A 22636-nucleotide genomic window follows, 5' to 3' on the forward strand; every position below is an offset into this window, starting at 1 on the left:
TGCGATTGTTCTGGGAAGATCAGGAGCTTCGTCAAGCTAAGCAATGGACAGAAGAGGAGCAAAGGGTCGTTGATCATTTTAACTCGACGCACACTCGCTCGAAAGATGGACGCTTTATCGTTCGATTGCCAATGAACGATTCAAAGCAGCAACTTGGAGATTCGCTGACCGCAGCAGTCCATAGGCTACGCGCAATGGAACGGAAGTTCGAGACCGACAGCAGCTTCAAGGAGAGATACGTTGCATTCATGCAAGAGTATCAGGATTTGGGCCATATGGAGCTGATTCCGGAAACAGAGATTCTGGTTAATTGCACGAAGTCATATTATTTGCCGCATCATGGGGTCGTAAAGGAAGATAGCACCACGACCAAACTCCGAGTTGTGTTCGATGCATCATGTGCCACGACTTCTGGAGTCTCACTGAATGATTTGTTACTGGACGCCCCGAACATTAACACTGAGATATTCGATATCACGATGGAGTTCAGGTTCTTCGAGGTGGTATTTACGGCGGACGCAGTAAAAATGTACCGTCAAGTACTTACGCACCCTGACGATCGAGACTACCTACGTGTGGTATGGAGAAGTTCGCCGGACAAGCCGATACAACACTTCCGGCTTAGCACGGTGACATATGGACTCAAGAACTCTGGATTTCTGGCCATGGCGGCGCTCAAGACGGCAGCGGAAGAATACAAAGGGAAGTATCCTGAAGCAGCTGAACGGATCATGAAGAATACATACGTCGACGATCTTACATCGGGAGCAAAATCGGAAGAAGAAGCCATTCGTTTGATCAAGGAGATCAACGAGATCATAGAGAGTGCTGGACTTACATTACGGAAATGGAGTTCCAATTCGGCGGCGGTTCTGAAGTCGCTACCTGAAGTCAGCATTACCGCAGTACAGATACAGTTTCCGGATGAACGCAATTCGGTGAAAGCCCTGGGAATTCATTGGATTCCGGACATAGACGCCTTCACACTCAAGGTAAATCTGCAGATTGATGGTCCCAATACGAAGCACCAGCTATTGTCGGATTCCGCCAGGCTGTTCGATTCATTCGGGTGGTTTGCGCCGGTCATCGTTCGAGCTAAAATTCTATTTCAACATTGCTGGTTGTACGACCTAAACTGGCACGATCCATTACCTCCTGTCGTTGAAGAAATGTGGGTCGATTTGAAGGCAAACCTACACCACCTGGAGAAGATCAGGATTCCAAGATGGGCAGCGAATTACGACAACCACATCGAATTACATGGCTTTTCTGACGCTTCTGAGGAGGCGTACTCAGCGGTCGTGTATCTCAGGTCCGTTGATCGCAACGGTGAGGTTCACGTTAGTCTACTTGCAGCGAAAACCAAGGTCGCTCCTGTACGTCAGGTGTCTCTACCACGTCTCGAGCTCAACGCAGCTGAATTACTTGCAAAGCTGCTGAAACAAGTTGCTGAACCTCTCAAACGCTTCCAGGTAGACCGGTTTGCCTGGACGGATTCGACCATAGTCCTGCAATGGCTGTCAGGACATCCGCGTAAATGGAACACTTACTCTGCCAAATAGAAGCGTGTCTCAACTCGAGACCTCTCTGTCCGATCTCCACTTCGCCGGACAGTCTCGAAGCCCTCACTCCGGGGCACTTCTTGGTTGGGCAACCGCTAAATTTACTGCCCGAACCTGATGACACGCACCTCAAGGTGAACCAGTTGGACCATTGGCAGAAAGTTCAAAGATATACCGTCGAGTTTTGGAACCGTTGGCGTGATGAGTACATCGCAACTCTGCAGCCACGAGGAAAGTGGAAAAACACTCGAGACAACATCAAGCTGGACCAGCTCGTCTTGGTCAAAAATGACAACACTCCGCCGTCCGCTTGGGAATTGGCCCGGGTATCCGCAATTCATCCCGACAAGCATGGCTTAGTTCGCACTGTCACGTTGCGTCGAGGCAAATCGCAATATCAGCGCCCAGTGCAGAAACTGTGTCCACTTCCGGATTGAGGTGTTACCTCAAGGCGGGGAGGATGTTTGAGGATTTTGTGACGACATCCCTACCTCCCGAGCAATCAGCATACCTACAATACCAACTTACCTTGCTGGCGCCAAAAATCTGCCAGCGCAAAGCGAAGAGAAAACAAACAAAACACTTGTATTCGAACAGTCGAAATATAAACTCGTTAAGACAAGTTTGTCTGCACATTTTATTTGTTGCAACCGATAGAAAATTCCGCCGTTCCGAAAAACGTGTTCTCGGGTTTCAATTTTTAGTCCAGGTTCGTCTCGACCTTTCGTTTCGGTTCGTACAGTCTAAAATATACAATTCAATGATTTTTTTTTATCAAATCAGTTTATCTGACTTTGGAAGATGTATTTCACGTGTTTATAAAGATTTCACCTTAAGATTTTACTTAAAAAGTATTAAATAAAAAGTGTCCAAAAAAGATCGTAAAAAAATGTTACCAACTTATTTTGGACACTTATCAAATGAGAATCATCAGAAGAGCGACAAAAAAAATTCCGGTTGGTCGATCGTGCTATTATCTCAGATTTCTGATTAAATTGGTAAGTAAATCAATCAAAATTATATGAATTCATTGTTTTTAAATATATTTCTTGTTTATCAGGCGATTCAAAATGGGAAAAACGGCAAAACACGTAGAGTGGTCCACTCTGAGTTTTCCTAGTTCCTAGTTTTCCACAAAAGTTTTCCTATCTCCCAAACGCATTTAACTAAGGGGCTGTTCATAAACTACGTAGACGCTTTAGGGGGGTGGGAGCGCTTGGCAGATGTCTACGGTCCATACAATTTTTTAAATTTTGTGTTTGAGACTGTCTTCTACGGAAGGGGGGTTGAAATCTCTCAAAAACCGTCTACGTAGTTTATGAACAGCCCATACAAAAAATAATATGGACTGCAAGCATAGAGTCAGGTCTCCGTATTAAGATTTACTTCTGAATGATTTTTTTTTTATGGTATGATCAGTTGTTTCCTTATGTTATATTATATTTCCTCCGTTACTCGCGCCAACTTTTGTAACACGTGTACTCACGCGTTGTACTTTGTACAACAGTGTGAGTTTTCCATTTCCATTTTGCAGCCGAGCTACCAATCGATCTGAAATCAACGAGTATTCCTCAAAAAACTTGCTTTTAACTAAACAAGCTAAATATTTATTACAGTTAACCCCCAAAATATGCAGATAATAGAGAAAATGTAAATGGAAACCGCGTAAATGGTGTCCATACTACGAGGGTTCTGACTTAATTGGTTACAACATGGAATATCTCGAGATCCTGACCAGATAGAAAGTTACTGTCTTTGCCAAAGTAGTTCTAGAGATCATAACCTTTTTGCTGGTGGACAGTAGTTCAAAATTTACTCACTACATAGCGCTAGTATACATGTGAAGTTCTCGCATGTGATATATCTCGAAATCCTGACCAGATAGAAAGTTACTGTCTTCGAAAAAGTTGTTCAGGAGTTCAAAGCCTATAGTTCAGAATTTTTTCACTATATGGTGCTAGTATATACGTGAAATTCTCATATAAAATATCTCGAAATCCTGATCATATAAAAAGTTACTGTCTTCGGCAAAGTTGTTCAGGAAGTCAAGGCCTTTTTGCTGGTGGACTTAAGTTCAGAGTTTTCTCACTTTGCAACGCTAGTATACATGAGGAATTCTCGCATATAAAATATCTCTAGATGCTGACCAGACAGAAAGTTACTGTCTTCGGCAAAGTTGTTCAGGATGTTAGGATCTTTTCGTTGGTGTACAGTAATTCAGAAATTTCCCTTTACGTGGCACTAGTATGCGGGTCATTCAGAGATATTTTATATGCAAGGATTTCACGTGTCTTTCAACGTCACCTAGTGAGAAAATTATGTACTTTCCACCAACGATAGGGTTTGATCTCCTGGACAACTTTGCCGATTACAGTACATTTTTAGCAGGTCTTGAGAGATATCATATGCGAGAATTGCACGTATATACTAGTACCATGTAGTGAAATATTCTGAACTACCGTCCACTAGCCAAAAGGCCTTGATCCCCTGAACAACTTTGCCCAAGACAGTAACATTATATCTTGTCATGCTCTCTAGATATTTTATATGAGAGAATTTAACGTGTATACTAGAACTACATAGTGAGAAAATTCTGAAATATTCTACACCAAGCAATAGGCTTTGACCTCCTCAACAACTTTTTCAAAGACAGTAACTTTCTATTTGGTCAGGATCTCGAGATATATCATATGCGAGAAGTGTATATGTATACAAACGCCACGTGGTGAGAAAATTCTGAACTACTGTCTACCAGTCGAAAAGTCTTGACCCCCTGAACAAGTTTGCCCAATACAGTAACTTTCTAGCTGGTCAAGAACTCGAGCTATTGTATATGCGAGAATTACACGTATATACTAGCGCCTCGTAGTGTGAAGTTTCTGAACTACTCCACCAACGAAAAGAGCTTGACTTCCTGAACAACTTTGCTGAAGGCATTTACTTTCTATCTGGTCAGGATCTAGAGATATTTTATACACGAGAATTTCACATGTATACTAGCACCACGAAGTGAGATAATTCTGAACTATTGTACACTAAGAAATAGGCTTTGACCTCCTGAACAACTTTGCCGAAGACAGTAACTTTCTATCTGGTCAGGATCTCGAGATATTCCATGTTGTAACCAATTAAGTCAATCCCACGTAGTATGGACACCGTTTACGCGGTTTCCATTTACATTTTCTCTAGTATCCGCATTTTGGGGGTTAATTGTAATCAAAGTTTAGCTTTTTTAGTTCAAAACTAGTTTTTTGAGGAATACAAGTTGGTTTCAGATTTTGAGGAATACAAGTTGGTTACAAGATGGTTTGGCAGCAACAAAATGGCAATGGAAAACTCATATGTGTTGTACAAAGTACAACAGCGCGAGTAACGGGGGGTTAACTTTTATGCATACCGTAAAACGGGGTGTAATTGATCAGCGGGGCAAAATTGATCGCTGAAATTTCTCGTGATATTTTTTCATGTGTAACATGTTTTTCGTTACTAAGCGTACGAATATATCTTTGTATACATTGTAAAAATATTATGCATAAGTACAATATTGGGTATACTCAGCGATCAAATTCACCCCGCTGATCAATTTCACCCCGTTTTACGGCACCTTCTTTGAAAATTTTCCCACCTAGACGGACCTAATAAATGCGAGATAGGAAGAAGTGACCGTCGTAATTAATTTTAGGCTCATAGGTTGAAAGAACTTCAGCATGTCCAAAATATATTCGCTCCCATTCAGTGTGTCCAAAATATATTATGGACACTGTCTAAAATTAAGTGGAAGGGTCCAAAATATGTGAATATCATGATGTGAAAAGAATTATTTTTCGAGTATATATCAATAAATAAAACATCTAGTGACATTTTACATCCAAGATGAGTAGCTTTCGAACACAACCGCATGTAAATTGCATAATAATAATAAACAAATAATATTATTTTGACATAAACGTGATCTCACTTCCTCTAGGGGTCCAAAATCAGTTGGTTACCCTAGTTACGAAACGAGCGAAATGAACATATGAGTTTATTATACATCAACGAATATGCGTTTGTTGATATTCACCAGTGCTCGATTATCAAACCAAAATTTTTAAAAATCAGAAGTGATCCTCAAAAGCAAGATAATCAACGACATTTTGGGCAAAATGATTATTTTGAATATTGTCGACCACACTGCCTAAATCATCGATATTATCATCAGTTCTACTTGAGGCAATAATTTGTAGTCGACTTATGTCTAAAAACCACGTTTTTCAGCGCTATATTTGTTTAAAATGAAAATAATCATTTTGCATTTGATCCTCAATATCATCCCGACCAAGATGAAGACGATGAGAATCCAGCCACGAATGAAGAAAAACAAATGTTATTTTTGATACTCAGAGGTTGCCTAGATCAAGGGAATTTGTTTAAATCAAAATTCAAATTCATGCAGGTAGTTGGTCTATCTGTTAAGGTTTTCTTCATTTTCAGCTAAATTGAGTGTAGAAGAAAGGATTTTTATCAGCACTGACTGCTAACATAATTATGAAGAAGGCCTGACCGACTATCATAACGAAAAGTCGAAAGATTTAATTTCGCAGTTGCAAGATGTTATTCCATTACAATGAAATCTTGAAGATTTGCCTTGCATTACGGATAAATCAGGTTAAATTTCACCTAATACGAAGACTCCATTTGTGCGATTAATAAAGTACACAAATGGAGAGCGCACTCTTTCTTTGATTGTTGTCTATATTTAAGAGACTTTCAGCTTTTTCTTTAATATTCCCAAGAGAGTTAACTATAATTAATATTTCTCTGGATTCAGCATCACTCACCAGTCACCATATACCCTAATACATCCCATAAAATGAAATAATCAGTTTGAGACTAAGTCAGCACCAATATGAATCACAGGAAGTAAGGAAGCCAACAAAGCTCAATTACCGTTCAGTTAATCATCGGTCCCAAACACGTAAGCAGCTCCCATCCGCCTTTGAACGTATGGCTTCCGGTTGCAAGGGATCATAAACATTTTTGCACGAATTCCTCACTCACCTCTTCTCAAATCTTCCTGATGGGTCGTGAGTCCTGGGAAAAGAATGATTTCAACAACCAACAACAACAACAACAACAATTGACGGCATGGCATGACTTTTCGACCCATCGCATCCCCACCTACCTCGAAGTCTGAAAAGTTCTCAGCGTTCCTTTGCTTGGCATTTTATTGGAACATATTTCGCGAGTCATTTCGCAGTGTATAGTGTGAACAAGTAAACTAGAATAAGACAGTAAAAGAATGTTTATAGAAGTAATTCCGGCGTCCGTCGGACGGTTGGTAGCAGCTCTAAAAAATGCGCCACTGATAGTAGAATGAAAAACTACTGTAAGACTGCGAAGAAACTTGTATCGAAGAATCCCTACAGAGAAAAGAAACACACGACGTTAGACGATACGCTTCCATGATCAAGAGCGGCGAATACGGGAATAAGACGAAATGCTCAGAAAAGTGAGCAGAAAAGAAAACAAAGGTCCAATGAAGAGCTGCAAAACAAAAATGCTAATAAGGAGACATAAATAAAAAAAAAGACGAGAGTGAGACAGTTGATAGAAACATAACCTCTCTTTGTAGGGTCGTCGTAAGTAAAGGCGAAGCAAGTAGGCATTGCCAGGACAGGATGTAAATAAATATTTTCTCTTATTTGCCGTGGAGGTTTTCTTCGCATTACAGTTCATCTTGAGACTGCTTTTTTTTCGTTTCTCTGTTGTTTCCTCGTAGCAACCCGTGGAGGCCTGCAAGTAGGCATACCAAATTTCATTCAATTGTAAAAGACGAGCGAAACCAGAAATCCCATGGTGTATGCGATGTTCGATTTCAATGAGTCTCATCATAATGAATATTGCGACATCAGCAGCCTGAAAAATTATCGTCCAACTTAGGCAAAAGCAGAATCTATTAACGAAGCGCTTCACGTTGAGTTTGCATTTTCGTGTCAAGCGCCTAAAGTATGATTATTGGCATTGATGCAAATATTGATGATGAACATATTGATGTCAATATTGTTGCAGAATAAAAAAAAATTCGATTCTGTTTTTCAATATTTCCCCTCATTTTCCCCTTCTGTTGAACTACAGCAGTAGTTGAGGCCAGATCCTGGGAATCTTTCGTCAGGAAAGTTGTAATTTTTCTTGCACATCGATAATAACCCAGCCAAAATATTTCTGGAAATATTGACGAAACTTGTGGTGTGATGTGCACATGAGAGCAGAGGTTCCTTTATTTTAAAGGATTTTTTTTTATGCATGTATTTGTGAAGGAAATCCAATTGTGGTCTAGCTGCTATAAAGCCTATTTTCCAATAGGCACAACGCTTTCTTTTTTTTTCAGACGAAATTTACAATTGATGCACTTTCAGTGAGCTGAATTGCTCTGTTAAGCAAGTGTGACGGTAGCATATAATCTAATTTAATGTTTCTAATTATAATATAATACATATATACAGCATAGCAAAACAATATAGTGGTTCTTAGAATTTCGTGAAAATTGGTAGTTTTGTTCCATATCGCAAAATTTTTACCCCGTATTTTTTATTTTATCATTAGGATGACCATTTCAATGTTAGGCTTTTCAAAAATGACAACGTCTTCATTGATTTATAGCGACTGTTACGATGCATTGTAGTCTAGTCGCATAGGAGTATTGAGCGAAAACCTAAAACTTGATAACTTCAAAAAAATATATCTCAAAAACGAAAACAAAGACACAGCGCTGATTTTTTTAAATATATGTTGTGGAAAAAAGCCCAAATTTTCGGGTAAGCCGCGAGTATTCGGATCAACTCCTACTAGACAAAGAATTAAGTGAATTTTCAAACAAACAAAGAACAATGAATTATCGGCTCTGTAAAGCTAACGCAGTTGAGCCTTACAAGTAAACTAACTAGATAAAAAAAAAGCATTTTTTAAGTAAAATATTTCAAAATTTCACTGAATCAAGCTAAGAGTGTATTAGAATCACAGTAGGCATTGGTTGTCAGGATAAGTTCATTTGTTTACATCATGGCTTCACCGGAACAAGCACGTCGCGATTCGATCCTGCCCGATCGAAATGAAAATCCCGGTCTATCCGCTCCTGGCAGTTTTCGATCAAATTTCTGGGCAGAGTGCCCCGGAAGAATGTAAATTCAAAAAGAAGTCGAAATTCCCCAAAAAAGTTCCTTGTCTGGCAAGCAATCTGCAGTTGTGGACTGATATGGGAAACTTTCAAATTTACCAGGAGGAGTGTCTACGGAAGAGAATACTGCCTTTTCTGGAGCAGCATGAGGTGGATTGCCTATTCTGGCCGGACTTGGCAAGCTGCCACTACTCAAATTCCACCAAACCGTGGTACAGCGCAAATGGCGTCACAATGGTTCCCAAGGAGATCCGGCCAATACTCCGAAACTAAGGCCAATTGAGGAATACTGGTCAGTTGTGAAGCACATCTATCTATATATATAATCTATCTATCTATATATCTATATATATATATATATATATATATAAATGAATTTCTGTCTTTCTGTCTGTCTGTCTGTCTGTCTGACCCTATCTATCTATATATCTATATATATATATATATATATATATATATATATATATATATATATATATATATAAATAAATTTCTGTCTTTCTGTCTATCTGTCTGTCTGTCTGTCTGATCCTTATAGACTCGGAAACTACTGAACCGATCGGCGTGAAAGGGGTTTTTGGGGCCGGGAAAGGTTCTGGGGAGGTTCCCATACAAATGAAACAGAAATTTCTGCATAACTCGAGAACTAATCAAGCAAATGCTTTTTTGCTTTTTTTTTTAATCGGCGCATAAACTCAATCTAATATTGAATTGCGAGCAAGACCGGGCACACTCAGCTAGTACTGAATAAAAAGTGTGGAACTGCAGTTGACATGAAGGATTTCTAGCGGAAATGGAATTTGGCAGCCATACAAGTCGCTCATGCAAAAGATGATGGACAGTGTACGAAGAAAACTTCGAGCAATGGCCTATGGTAAGAAGGAAGACTTTCGGTAATCACATTAAAAATTGATTAGTATTTATTTTATTTCGGTAAAATCTCCAACAGCCGATAATCTCGGCATTTACTTTTGCTGATATATCTGCAAAACATCTCAAGAACAACATGTGAAAAGGGCATACAAGCTTTTTGTAAACAAACATTCTTATGCCCTTTTCTCGCCACCCATATGACACCAACGCAAATCATCAACATCGCCGAATAGGGGAAGGTTTCTCTTTCCCGATGATGTTGTTAGTTTGCGTGGGCGACCCTCGGTTGGCGAGATAAGGACCTACAAAGGTTTGTTTACCAAAAGCTTGTATGCCCTTTTCACATGTGGCTCTTGATCTGTTTGTTATCTGATATCTCAGCAAAATGATATCTGTTAGCTGAATCTCAGCAAAATAAATTGCAGAACTACTCGGCTGTTGGAATCTCGGCGAAAAAATTTAAGTGTGTATTAATCCCACTTGAAACACATAGGGTAAATTATGGCTTCGGCACCCATTGACTGTTTTTGGCAACCAAAATTTAAACGTTAATTTCACTTTATTTTCTACCAAAACACTTTGCTAAATGTATTTATGCAAATACAATGTAAACAAACAAACATGTCATAAGTGTGCGCGACACTGTGAGATTGTTAATAGAAGTGCCAACGCTGCTTAGACTGGGCCAGAAATAGAATCTAGCGGAGCAAAATTAATAACTCCGAAACGAAGCATTTCTGCGACTTGGTGTCCTGGGTAAAGTTTCTCATCATAATAAGGACCATCTATTGACATAAACAAATAGTTCAAAACTCTTCCGCAAAGATGGCGCCACAATCTAACTTATTTCTCTGATGTTTTGGAGACTTGATGTCTTCGGCAAAGTTGTTTGCCTTGACAAAATAAACAACTCTTTTGAAGACGTAAAATTTCCACAGCCTACTGGTTTGGCCAGATTGCATTGCTGGGCCAGTGTAGATTGACGACAATACGTAAATTACCCTATATTGTTTCGTTTGTTCTTTTTTTTTCACTTTGTTGATTCAAAATCTAATAAATTAATTCTCAATCATTAAGGTTTTTTTTCTCTTCAATTTTAGTTTTTGTTTGTTTTGTTTATGGTTGAGTTTTGAATGTCCACCATGGAGGCTTTTGGTGTGGGGGAGAGTGGAGACACACTTAAAAAAAGTAAATTATATGAATTATCTTGGAAGAGGAACAAACCTTCAATCCTCCACTTCAACATTCTTCAAGGCCAACAATAGTCAGCCGCTCAGCCGAGTGTCAACAATCAACATTTTGTAAAACGATACAAATGGCCACAACATCTGACGCGTAACCAGAAGTTGAATCACATGTATGCAAATGATTCAGCCTACACACTCCAAAGTTAAAGCGCATTTCGGTACGATTTGTTGTGTTGTGACCAATACCACGGCACCATACGTCCTCTACTACACGTACCGGTCTCCTTTAATGGGGATTGGAAAGGAAATACATGCTTTGTGATTCAGAGCCCACAAAGGTGCACCCACGGCTGTCATCGGTCTATAACTGGCGTTTCTTTCTACCTTCACCTGTTTTCCACCCCATTAGTGTGTTTCCTCCCGTGCCGAACGTGCCATTCGAATGTTCAAATTGATGACACCACTCAAACCAACTAAATGCGATTCTTCACCTCACCTCATCGCCAATAACGAATCCCAACCACTGCTACTACTGATAACAAACGCCCCCACCTATTGAAAGGCTGTTTATTTTTTACTGCAGATTCGTCAACCCAAAGCCAATCAACGGTATTATTATCACCGTAACCTACTCCCTGGGAACGTTCGGGCCATTCTGAGGTTTCGCTTTATTTTCCCATTTGAGTCAAACTGAAATCCACTTGACTGGAGTGGTTGTCACTGATGTCGTTTCCAGGAAGTTACCGTCATTTCAATCGCCATTGATGGGTCCCATTGAACTGCTATAAGAGCTGCTGACTGCTGCAGACAGAACCCACGTTCACTACATTCTAGGACATGGTTCGCAGACATTCAACCCCACCCCCGAAAGGGTGCTCTGGTGTGAATAATTCATTCAGTAAGAACCATCTGTCAGGCATCAATGGGATCAGGACGGGTGAAGTGTTTTTGGTAAAATCATCGGTAGTTCATCATTTCCGCTAGGGTACAACAACTCTGCAGTCTATACAGTGTTTCCGCTAGTGCTGACGCATGGGTTGAACTTTTTCTCCGGAGGCAATTGTACCTTTTTCCGAAAATAAATAATTCCATTTTGATTATGTATACAGTCTTCGTTTCTCTGGCGACATGAGGGAATGAACATGAAAGTTTCTGTATATTGAATTCACGCTTGAAGAAAACATCCAAATCATTCGAAATCAAAGTTTGGTCACAGACAAACAGACATAACTCATTTAATATTATCCCATATAAATCATCGTCACTAAAACACTACCACCATGCCATCTGTTGAGTATACTGTAATGGGCAGTACGCTGAACAGATGGCGGTAGTGTGTAAACGTCAAATGCAAGGGAATTGACTATGCGCGCCACAGGTGTTGGAACTACCAACTAAAAACATTTAAATTGACCGTTCAAGGCGTGTTCGATGAGCAACTTGTGAATGTTATGTCTGTTTGTATGTGGCTTGGTGTTTTCTTTCTCAACAACAACAGCAAATAAACATACAGAGGCAAGGGTCTGAACTTTGTCAACAAACGAAATTTATCAACACTAATCATTTCCAGAAAATATTGATTTTTTAACGCACAGGTAGACTAGCTGGTTATCTTATCACGTTACGCAAGCCATAAGTTTGTAGCGTGGAAACCTCTAGATAGTGATGATGCGATGAACAGAGAAGCAGCTTCGAGGGGATTTGTGACGTAGATATATGGGTAAGTGGTGATTAGTTGCGTGTTGATTCATGAAGCCACATACCCATTTGAATCATATCGCAATGTACTAGGAATCTCCAGCCGCAAATATGATTAACTTTCTAGCAAATATTGTGAAGTTTTCAGTGAATACTATAATGCGTTCTTTTTTCAAGCATGTATAAAAAGGTGGTTTAATTTAACAGTGAAGCAGTGTGGAGTTCAGTACATTCTAAATCAGGTCCTGATCATCCCACAATTTGAGCTGGTTTGTTTGTTATCTCATACTGCACTGACTCTGAAGTTCATATGGAAATTACTAAGCGAAAAGTTAACTTTTTGTTCTCCTTGTCCTAGCTTTACGCCATAATGACTTATAGGTAAGAATTCTAATTTTTTCAGCTACATGTTTTCACCAGAAGACCACTTTTTGATTGAACATCAAGAAATTTAGCTATTGGCTCGAAGCTGTAAGATGTAAGATTCGGTACAAAAGATAAAAGATTCTAAATTAAGCACCTAATTACTTCAAAATAAGTTCAAAAAGTGTGTAAACGGTATTTTAGAAGGGTAGCTTCTTCAGAGCAATTGGTAGATTCTTAAAAAGTAGTTAGCAGTACAATGCACAGTGGCCCAGAAGAGCGAATTTCAATTTCGTGTGTTCAGAGAAGTTTTACCACTTGAAAATTCTAACTTGTTTGACTAACGTTTTTCGATATTGAAATGTTTTACAAATTTTATATATTTTGATGAACTTTGCGGTGCAAAAAGTGAGGAGGGAGAGTTAATCAAATATTGAGATTTTCACTGATGAGAAAGGAAGCAATCATTGGATGAAGCCAGCTATCATAAAAGCCTATGAAGATGTTGGAACTATAATTTTATTCATTCCCTGTCAAGCCATCAAGCTGAATAGTCCTATTTAATAAACTGTTCACGTTACTTGAATTACTTGTTTCACTGCGTAGTAGAAGAAACCTCAACAGGTTATAGGCGCCACGGAATTCCACAATTCGCTGGTCAAAACTATAACACCTGGCAGTTTCGCCTGAAGACCTTCTTAGAAACCTCCAAAGTCTGCCTGCAGAAGCGGCTCAAGCGGTGAAATTCCGAGAGATGGACCATAAAGCGAAGGCAATGATGGTGATTTTTTAGCCGATAAATAACTTGGCTGTGTTGGACACAAAACTACCGTGAAGGCCTCGAGGACACGTTTGCAAAAAAGTCAGCAGGGAAGCAGATTCTTATCAGGAAGCAGATTGCTAGGCTACACCTGACGGAAGGAGCGTCGATGCGCGCTTATCTCCTGGAGTTCGAAGACTTGATTCGTCAATTTCGATTGGCTGGACCTACCGTTGACGTTACCGGAATCCTACGACCCGCTTGTGACGGCGCTAGAGAATCTTCCCGAGCAGGATGAAGTCATGATTGCTCGACGAAGTGTCGAAGCGGAGAGATCGGATGCAGAATTCAGAGGAGAAGCCTACTGTGTTTGCCGGAGACAAACTGAAGAAGTTCGGCAAGTTTAACGGCAATGCCACATGAAGAAGGACTGCAAGAAGGCTAAAAGCAACGCAAACATGGCAGCTGGTTCGAAGTCCGTTGTATTCATGCCTGACAGTGCTGTTTCCAAGCGGGAGAACAACAGGAATATAACGTTCAAGCTTGACTCTGGATCGAGTAATCACCTGGTGAATACGAAGAACTTCTTCAAGTCTTTGAGCTCATTGGACCCAATGAGGTACAAAGAGAGGTGAAGCAGATCGTGAAATATCCCTAGTAGCACACTTGTCACTGAACAGTTGTGCTTATTTGTATGTAACTTATTTAAGTCACAATCAAGTTGCAGCAACTTATTTTGATGAATGTCTGCTGCTTGGGATGGTTGTATTAGTAATCCAAAAAATCAACGTAAACGCAATTAGTGACGTCACTGATTGCATGTATCGTACAGGGGTTTTACTCACACAACTTAACCGACTGCTCATTGCATTTGACCAACCTGTTGGCAACAATGTTGCTAAGCAAGTTGGAATGATTTCTGGAACCAGTAATCGTGGTGTCATGATGTTTGCTGAGGAGGTACTGTTTGTCCCGCGACTCCGAGACAATTTGATGTCTGTTAAGAAGTTAACGAAGGCTGGAGTTGAAGTAAGTTTCAACAAGCAAGTGGCAACGCTACCGAAGTGCAGCGAAACAATTGCTACTGCGTATCTCCGAGACAGTGTGAGGTCAACATGTGCAACATCGACGGCTCGGCCAGCTCAGTGAAAGTGGCATGGGAGCGATGATACGAGTGTGAATTTCAAGCCAGAAAAGTTGGAGTTCTGTAATGCCTGTGTTCAAGGAAAACAGTGCCGGGAACCTTTCAATGGCACACGAAACAAAGCGGTACGACCATAGAGGTAACTCTAAGACTAGTAGGTCCCGAAGAAAAGTGCTCAACTTTTTGGCTCAGCTCTGGTACTATCTTCGGTCCCAAGCTAATCGATGCACCTCTCGAAGCATAGGAAAATCCACGAACCCATCATTTTATCTGTCAAACTTTCATGGCAAATCAAAACAAACATTGTACTAGAATTTCGACTAGAATGGGGTACGTGAATCAATTTGCTTGGGACCAATAGGCTAGTCAAGTAGTGAGCCAATTTAAAACCGATACTCTCGTTTTGATTGTTGGTACGACCCCTTGAACGTGTACATTCTGACGCGTGTGGTCTTATTTAGCCAGCGACGAAGGACGGATATCGCTACTTACATACATTGATGACTACTCCCACTTTGCGAAGGCATTTCTCTTGAAGAATAAGTCAGAGGTGTTTGGTGTAGATAATCTCATGACTCAAAAAAAGGAGGAACTTATACTTCCGGTAACGTTCGAGCTAGAGGGAGATAACAGCAAGTGCGATGGAAGCAGTAATGAAAGTGATGTTTCGGAGACTTCAAATTTGGAACTCCAGATCGGAAGAAGAAGAATCCTCGAAGCTACCCCTGCGTCCCTTCTCAACAAGAACAGGACGTGAACTCCTGTGAGAAGTCCACGAGGCACAGCGAACGGGAGCGCCGATTCCCGGGTAAGTTTCTTGACTATCTTACCGGTTACGGAGCGAATTCTGTTGGTTCTTCTTCCCTCTCAGATGTTCCTGAAAACTATAGTCAAATCGAAGGTCGTGATGATCGGGAGCTCTGGTATAAGGCGGTACAAGACGAGCTGGAGTTTATGGCCAGAAATGAAGTGTGGAAGCTGATGACCTGTCCCAACGGATGAAAATGGACGGCCCGTTCGACACAAAGCCCGGCCGGTGGTGAAAGCCTTCCTGCAGCGTCTCGGAATCGATTTTGAAGAGAAATATGCTACTGTGGCGAGGCTGCCAACGATACGGTTGGTTCTAGCAGTAGCTGTGCATCAAGGATTCCATATACAACATCAGATGGATGGGAAGACCGCCTTTCTTCATGGCGATCTGAAGGAAGAGCTGTACATGTACCCGATGGAATGAAAAAGGAAGCGAATGCTATCTGCAAGTTATAAAAATCGATATATAGACGTTGTTGGAACGAGCGCCTCAACGACGTATTTTTGAAGTTGGGCCTGACCAGATCAAAGCGGGATTACTGCCTCTACGGGTCAATAAAAAAAATCCGACGAGGTTTATCTGGTGCTGTACGTGGATGATCTCCTTGTTGCCGGAAGAAACTAAAATTGAAATGACTGGCCATGGAATTTGAAATGTCCGACTGCGGTGATGCCAAACTTTTCTTGGGTATGAGACTGGATTAACTTCGGAATTCAGGTGAGCTCAAACTATCCCAGACGGTCAACGTGAGCCGGTTCCGGATGACAGAGTGCAATGCTTCGAATACTTCGATAGAAAATGCACTTCAGCTGAACCATGATGGAAAGAGGACTGCAGAGCCGTATCGGGAATTTATTGGAAGCCTGATTTATCAAATGACAACTGTTAGGTCAGATATGTGCTTCCCAATTGGATACCTGGGAAGATTTTAACTAAACCCTACGGATAACCATTGGCAATCACTCAAACGTATCGTCCGGTAGCTGAAGAAAGCTGAATCATTGGAACTGCTTGTGGGATTTGTCGACTCAAACTGGGCATCGGATTTGGTGGACCGGAAGTCAATCACTACATTTTAAGGTTTTTGGATGTTCTGTACCATGGGCGAGCCGAAAGCAAGCAACGGTATCAACTTCATCTAGTGAGGCAGAATACATCGCATTAAGTGCAGCGGTTTCAGAAGCAATCTGGCTGAGTGGCGCTCTGTAGAAACTGAATATTTGAAGACAACAGAGGCGGCCATTGGGATGGCAAATAATGCTGCATCGAAGCGGGTAAAACACATTGATGTCCGACATCATTTTATTAGAGATCACGTGGCAGCTGAAACCACTGGGATAAAGCCGATTTCCACAATTGACCAAGAAGCTGATTTATTCACCAAAGCGTTAGACAAGAATCGTTTCCCGGATCTTCGAGCAAGAATTTGCCTCATTAATCGAGAGGGGGTGTTGAGAAACGAAGTAATCATTGGATGGAGCCAGCTATCATAGTAGCCTATGAAGATGTTGGAACTATAATTTGATTCGTTTTCTGTTAAACCATCAAGCTGAACAGATTTATTTGATAAACTGTTCTCGTTACTTGAAGTAGAAGCAAAAGAAACCTCAACAGTAACACATTCATTTCCCTTTTTGAGACATTTTATGTTTGGAGAAGCTTTTAATTACATAAAATGACCGAACTTTGCTGGCGACTGTGGACGAGGACTTCCATACAAAATGGTCAACATTGATAAGTTGTTACTTTGTTCTGATACTTGGGGCTATTACGAATGTCACTTCACGGTGAAAACTTGTCACTTGTCGTCACGGTGAAGTGATTCACATTTGATTTGAACGGCAATCACGGCTCTTATTATGAGTATCACTTCCTTATCACCATGTAATAAAACCCGTAATAAGGCCCACTATCAATGAACCTGAGCTTTTAGTGACAGAACTCCAAATAAGTTGAAATTTACGTGTAAGAAATTTAAATTTTCATGTACACCTGTCGAAATGGGAGATAATCGGAGTAGGCCACGCTGCGAAAATGACGTATTTTTGAATTGCTGAGTCGCTTTCATTCTAGTGAAAATGTTAAAAATTGACAATATCGGTTTTAAAAGTGTTAACTGAAAAGTGCATTAAGTGAAAATCATCATGCATCCTGTCCGATGCATGCGACGCTGTCTGTTCTAACGCATAGCAGCTAAGTTTATTTGTCTTTTCTTTCCTATTTCCTCTATAGGAATTATCCATCTAAATTGAGACGATAATTTTTAAAATTACTAAATACGTGTCAATCGTTCGTTTGCTCAATCACCCTTGTAGTGACGTCAAAAAGTTTGTTTCGATCGGCGCTTACATAGAAAATTGATTATAGGATTTGTTGTACCTATGTTACCAAAATTTATGAATTATCTGCCAGTAAATGTTGAAATAATAAATTGATTTTTGAATTAGCACACTGTATACCATGAAAAAGCAGCCTGTTTGTGAGTTTTTGCTTGTTTTCAAGTAAGGAGTTATCATTAAAAAAAAAACAAATCGCCAGCTGGTATTTGCCGGCGACTTTACAAAATAATACAATCAAACAAAATCATCATGCAATACTAGCTAGGATTTGTTTTACAAATTATTTTTCTATAAAAAAGCTGCTAAAATGAATACTTCATCAATTTTCAATAGCTCACTATTGAAAATTACACAAATGTCCAACTGTTGCAATGGTTATCAAAATTTAACCAATTGCCTGCAAAAAGTGGTGATACTGAGCACGTAATCCTACGTAAAATCTACGGTTGAGTCTTGGATACAACCTCTTACTTTTTACATTAAAAGTCTAAGACCCTACCGCCCAAACCTGTTCGATAATAAAAATTAAATTCCCTCAATGTATAATAATATTTTTCAGGGAAAAAGCACATTTTTGAATACATATTTGTTAAGGGTTACCCAACATGTAAATTAATGGGGATCGCTGTTTAGGATGATAATGAATCTTCTTGGAGTCATAGGTGGTAAATGTATATTTTACTGCAGAGATATTACCACTAAATTGTATGGGAGAAACTAATTTCACGAAATGTTTTCCCATAACATCTACCCCGTGAGTACCAAAACTGAAACATGCAGATGAGATACCTATAAAATCTGAAATATTGTTGAAAAATTGATCAGGCATCTGATTTTAGGATAAACTTGTCAATTACGTGATCTTTAGAAAAATATGCACAATTTGTTTTTGTTTTTGCCGATTTTTTTCTAGACTTGATTTTTTTCTAGACGCTGATACAAAAGAGTGATATGCCTAGATGATTCGAGTAAACATAATTATCTCACAGTTTACTGCGATATCAAAACGTGTCATTGAGCACGCAATACAATACTCACAAAACAGGTATTGTCTCGTTTTGAGGTTTTATAAGATTATTACCTGTCGCTAAGGTATTTATAACAACGCAATATTGGAGGCGAACCAGCCCAAGGCTGAAAGCCTCCCTAATAAAGATAAATTAATTAATTAATTAATTAACAACGCAATATGAATTCTTCCGAAACCAATACAATAATACTTAATTCCAAATAATTCCAGTACATTGTAGATATAGTACAAACGGTTTAAAATAATAACATGTTTTTGAGTATACCTTCATACATGTTCACGCCATTTGTTTTTTTTCAAATTTTCTGACACTGACAACTGATGAAAAATTGTACTTTTTATAACTTTTTAAAGTAGGGTTAACTACCCCATTTTCGGCCTATTAAGCACAACCCGCACTTAGTCTTTCTTAATCTAGCGCAGTTTAGCACCAAACATAATGTTATTATTTCTGATGGCTTCCTAATTTATTTACCTTTCCGTATGTACCGTAAGATTTGATAAAGAGAAACCAATCGTTAAGATATTGTCAAAAGTCTAACACTGCTTCTTGACGCTAAACTCGGCCTACGGATTCTAAACTCGGCCTAACGCATTGAAACGCTATTGAAACGCCAATGAATTCACTTCGGCCTATCGGATGAAGATAAAAATTGATTCGGTCGGAGCGCTTCTTTTGTTTTTGGGAATAATGTGTGCAAACTTTCATACCACGCGTTCTCATTGACTTCGTTCGGTAGCTTATTAACTAAAGTATCGTACCAAACGCATAATTGACTTGTTAACTCTGAAATCATGGATTTATTTGAAGTTTTCTGCTCGATAGGCCCAAAATGGGCGATTAGGCCGAAGTAGTTCTCTACCCTATCTATTTCAAATGTTCATTGTCAGCCCACGTTTGTTTTCAACACCGACTCTAAACAAACCAATCTGAAAACTGTGTTGTAGTCTTATACCATGTTTTACTCGAAAATATTTTCTTTTTGTTTAGTCGCTTTATTACATTTTAGGTCATTCGTCATGTCCAGGATGGGATTAAACTCCTGACCATCTTAGATGCTAACCACTACGTGGGGCCTGTCCCATAAAATTTAATTTATTTAATAGAAAATATAACTAGTGCTACTTACCAACTGCAGGACGCATATTGACAACAAGAAATGTCGTCTCGAACAGGATCCCATGTCATAGTTGTTATTCCATCAGTGTGCAATCATGAAAAATTCTTGACACCCTTTCCGCCCAGGATGTCTGATTCAGCCGCACTCACGACTATTGGTTGCGTCGTTCAAAATAAATAAAACAAAATTCTGCTTCTTTGGCGCCGTTGTTGGTTGCGTTTCTTTCGCTAATCCGTACCGTGCTGACACCTAACAATACTACCCCAAGCACATAGCATAAGACAAGCCAACTGCCTTGTAGTGAAAATATTTACGCTCAATGACCTTTGCTTTGTCGTCTTCTTCGTACTCTTTGCTTTAATTCTGCTCAATCGCTATACACCGAGTGATTCACTCTAGATTTAAGCGTGCAACTCTTTTATTTCCCGTCACAGCGACACACTCACGCGCAAAGAGATCAAAAAGTAGATCACCGAATTTTACACATTTTGCAATAAAAACAACGCTACATACACGCACTAGGTGCACACTCTTTTCATCAATGATTAACTTTCTGGTACACTTTTAACCGACATACATCTCCGGCCTGTTGGTCGTTGCTGGTTGAGGTTGAGATTGCACTTTTCTCAAGTGCTCTTTTTCGGCCAACCCATACACGCACGTGTGTTTCTCTAGTGCACTGTACTGACTCAGCAGTGCCTATTCTTCAATCAACTCCACAACTGCTGCTGCTGCTGCGATCGGATTGTGTTGGTATGAGCGCAACCGAAGGTACCTTAAGCTTATTTTTCACGATTGATCTGACCACTACTACAAAGTGACGGTTGAAAATATTAACATTCAACACAAATACAACGTTGGATTAATTTATTATGTAAAATCCTTCGAATAATATTCTGCAACCAACGAACTCAACTCCTCAAATAGACTTGCGTTTCACAGAACAATAGAGATCGCACACCCTGAACGGTGCAAATGAAGAGATTCTCGCGCACACACTTCAAAGTGCTTCCAAAGCACCGTTACCGAGTGCGAAACTGATAGGCCGCTTAAGTGCAACCTGGGCAGAAGAAGAAGCCCGTCAAATCGCGATCACACATGAAACTGCACTCGACGACGTGCAACCAACACTGGGAAAAGCCTTCTTTATCGTACAACAATCAGCATTGCGAAGAAACAAAGCGAATGTGTGGAACCGTTTTGGAGCACAACGTCGTGTAAGCAAGAGCTCCACCAAAGCGAACCGTTTCAGACGATGAACGTAAACTGACTGATTGAATGGAGGCAACCCAAGTCGAGAAACGTTAGCCTGTGTGTTCTCGGTTTTGTTTTGTGTCTTCTCTGCACGTGTGGGGGTGTTCTGCTTTCCAGACATGAAACGAGACTGAAGATTTCCTATCACCCATTCGGAATATAATCCCAACCTTGTGAGATATGGTGACTATTTCTGATTATATCGTTCGTATGGTACCCGTTTGTTAGGGTTTACGAATTTGGCAACTAGTTTGAAAATTAAAATGCAAAGTAAACATATTTCAGTTACCAAACGTTGACACAGAAACATGACAGAAATCATGACAAATTTTATTATTTAATAAACCATTAGATTGAACATCTCAATGCTCCGCAATGGTTCGAGTGTGCGTACAACGGACGCAATGTGAAGAAAATTGATCAAAATAGAAACCGAACAACCACTTGTTGAACCGCCCGGTTGTGGCAGAGCGATAGAGTTTGGTTCAGGGAAAAACAGGGATACCACTATGTAGCGTGGCTGCGGGTGAATGAAATGGCAGGTAAACAGTACGCAACTGCCACCCTTTATGGATGATTCAAACCGTCCAACTTCAGTTCAGTGGATGTGGGGATGTTGATAGGTTGAATGATCACCTATTCGTAACTGAGTTCCAAATGTTATACCACATCTTCTTTCCTTTATTTAACGTCGGTCTCTGTTCCGCAATCTAGTGCCAATCACCGACGGACATCGATTGCCATCCATTGACGGCAATCGAATGTGCAGGAAGGCAGCTTCCACACCTGCTTAGGATATCGCACCCATTCAACACACATGGGCCGGGACCAACGGCTTTACTTCCCTTCCGAAGGAAGACGTGACCAGAGATTTTTATGCCTCAGAAAAATCCCACCGACCTCGGAAGTGTGGAGTGTTATGCCACATACTGGCTGTGATTATACCAACAATCAATACGAAACTAACGATTTTAAATTGGCTCACTACTTGACTAGCCTATTGGTCCCAAGCAAACTATTAACGTACCTCATTATAGTCGAAATTCTAGTACTACGCAATGTTTGTTTTGATTCGCTATGAAAGTTTGACAGATAAAATGAGGGGTTATTGGTTTTTCCCTGAGTACTGCGGAATCACTCAAGGTGCTTGTCACTTGGGAGCCAGTGTGAACTGTCAAGCGGGAGCCAAACATTCAGAAGCAGCAAATGCAGTTACTGTTCTTATCTACCGTCAAGCATTGTAATCTCCTAAAAATGTTCTATACTTTTTCATAACCCATTCTTAATTTTAAGCTCAAAGATAAAAACCAACAGGCTTAGTGATGAAAGTATAAAAAC

The 22636-nt window shown here is 40.1% G+C and overlaps 1 protein-coding gene across 2 annotated transcripts in view; it reads right to left on the reverse strand.

Moving 5' to 3' along the window:
• The window catches only part of LOC135698531 (sodium/potassium-transporting ATPase subunit beta-1-interacting protein-like), a 209462-nt gene extending 188163 nt beyond the window's left edge, over positions 1-21299 (reverse strand). For both annotated transcript variants that reach the window (XM_065218551.1, XM_065218550.1), the window contains exon 1: positions 20054-21299. In XM_065218551.1, the coding sequence (XP_065074623.1) occupies positions 20054-20107 (54 nt within the window). In that variant the 5' untranslated portion in view covers positions 20108-21299. The remainder of the gene's footprint in view (positions 1-20053) is intronic.
• Positions 21300-22636: the final 1337 nt, after the last annotated feature.

Source organism: Ochlerotatus camptorhynchus, unplaced genomic scaffold, assembly GCF_037179485.1.
Source record: "Ochlerotatus camptorhynchus isolate MF236.1 unplaced genomic scaffold, CSIRO-AGI_Acam_v1.1 ptg000089l, whole genome shotgun sequence".
Taxonomy (NCBI): Eukaryota; Metazoa; Arthropoda; class Insecta; order Diptera; family Culicidae; genus Ochlerotatus; species Ochlerotatus camptorhynchus.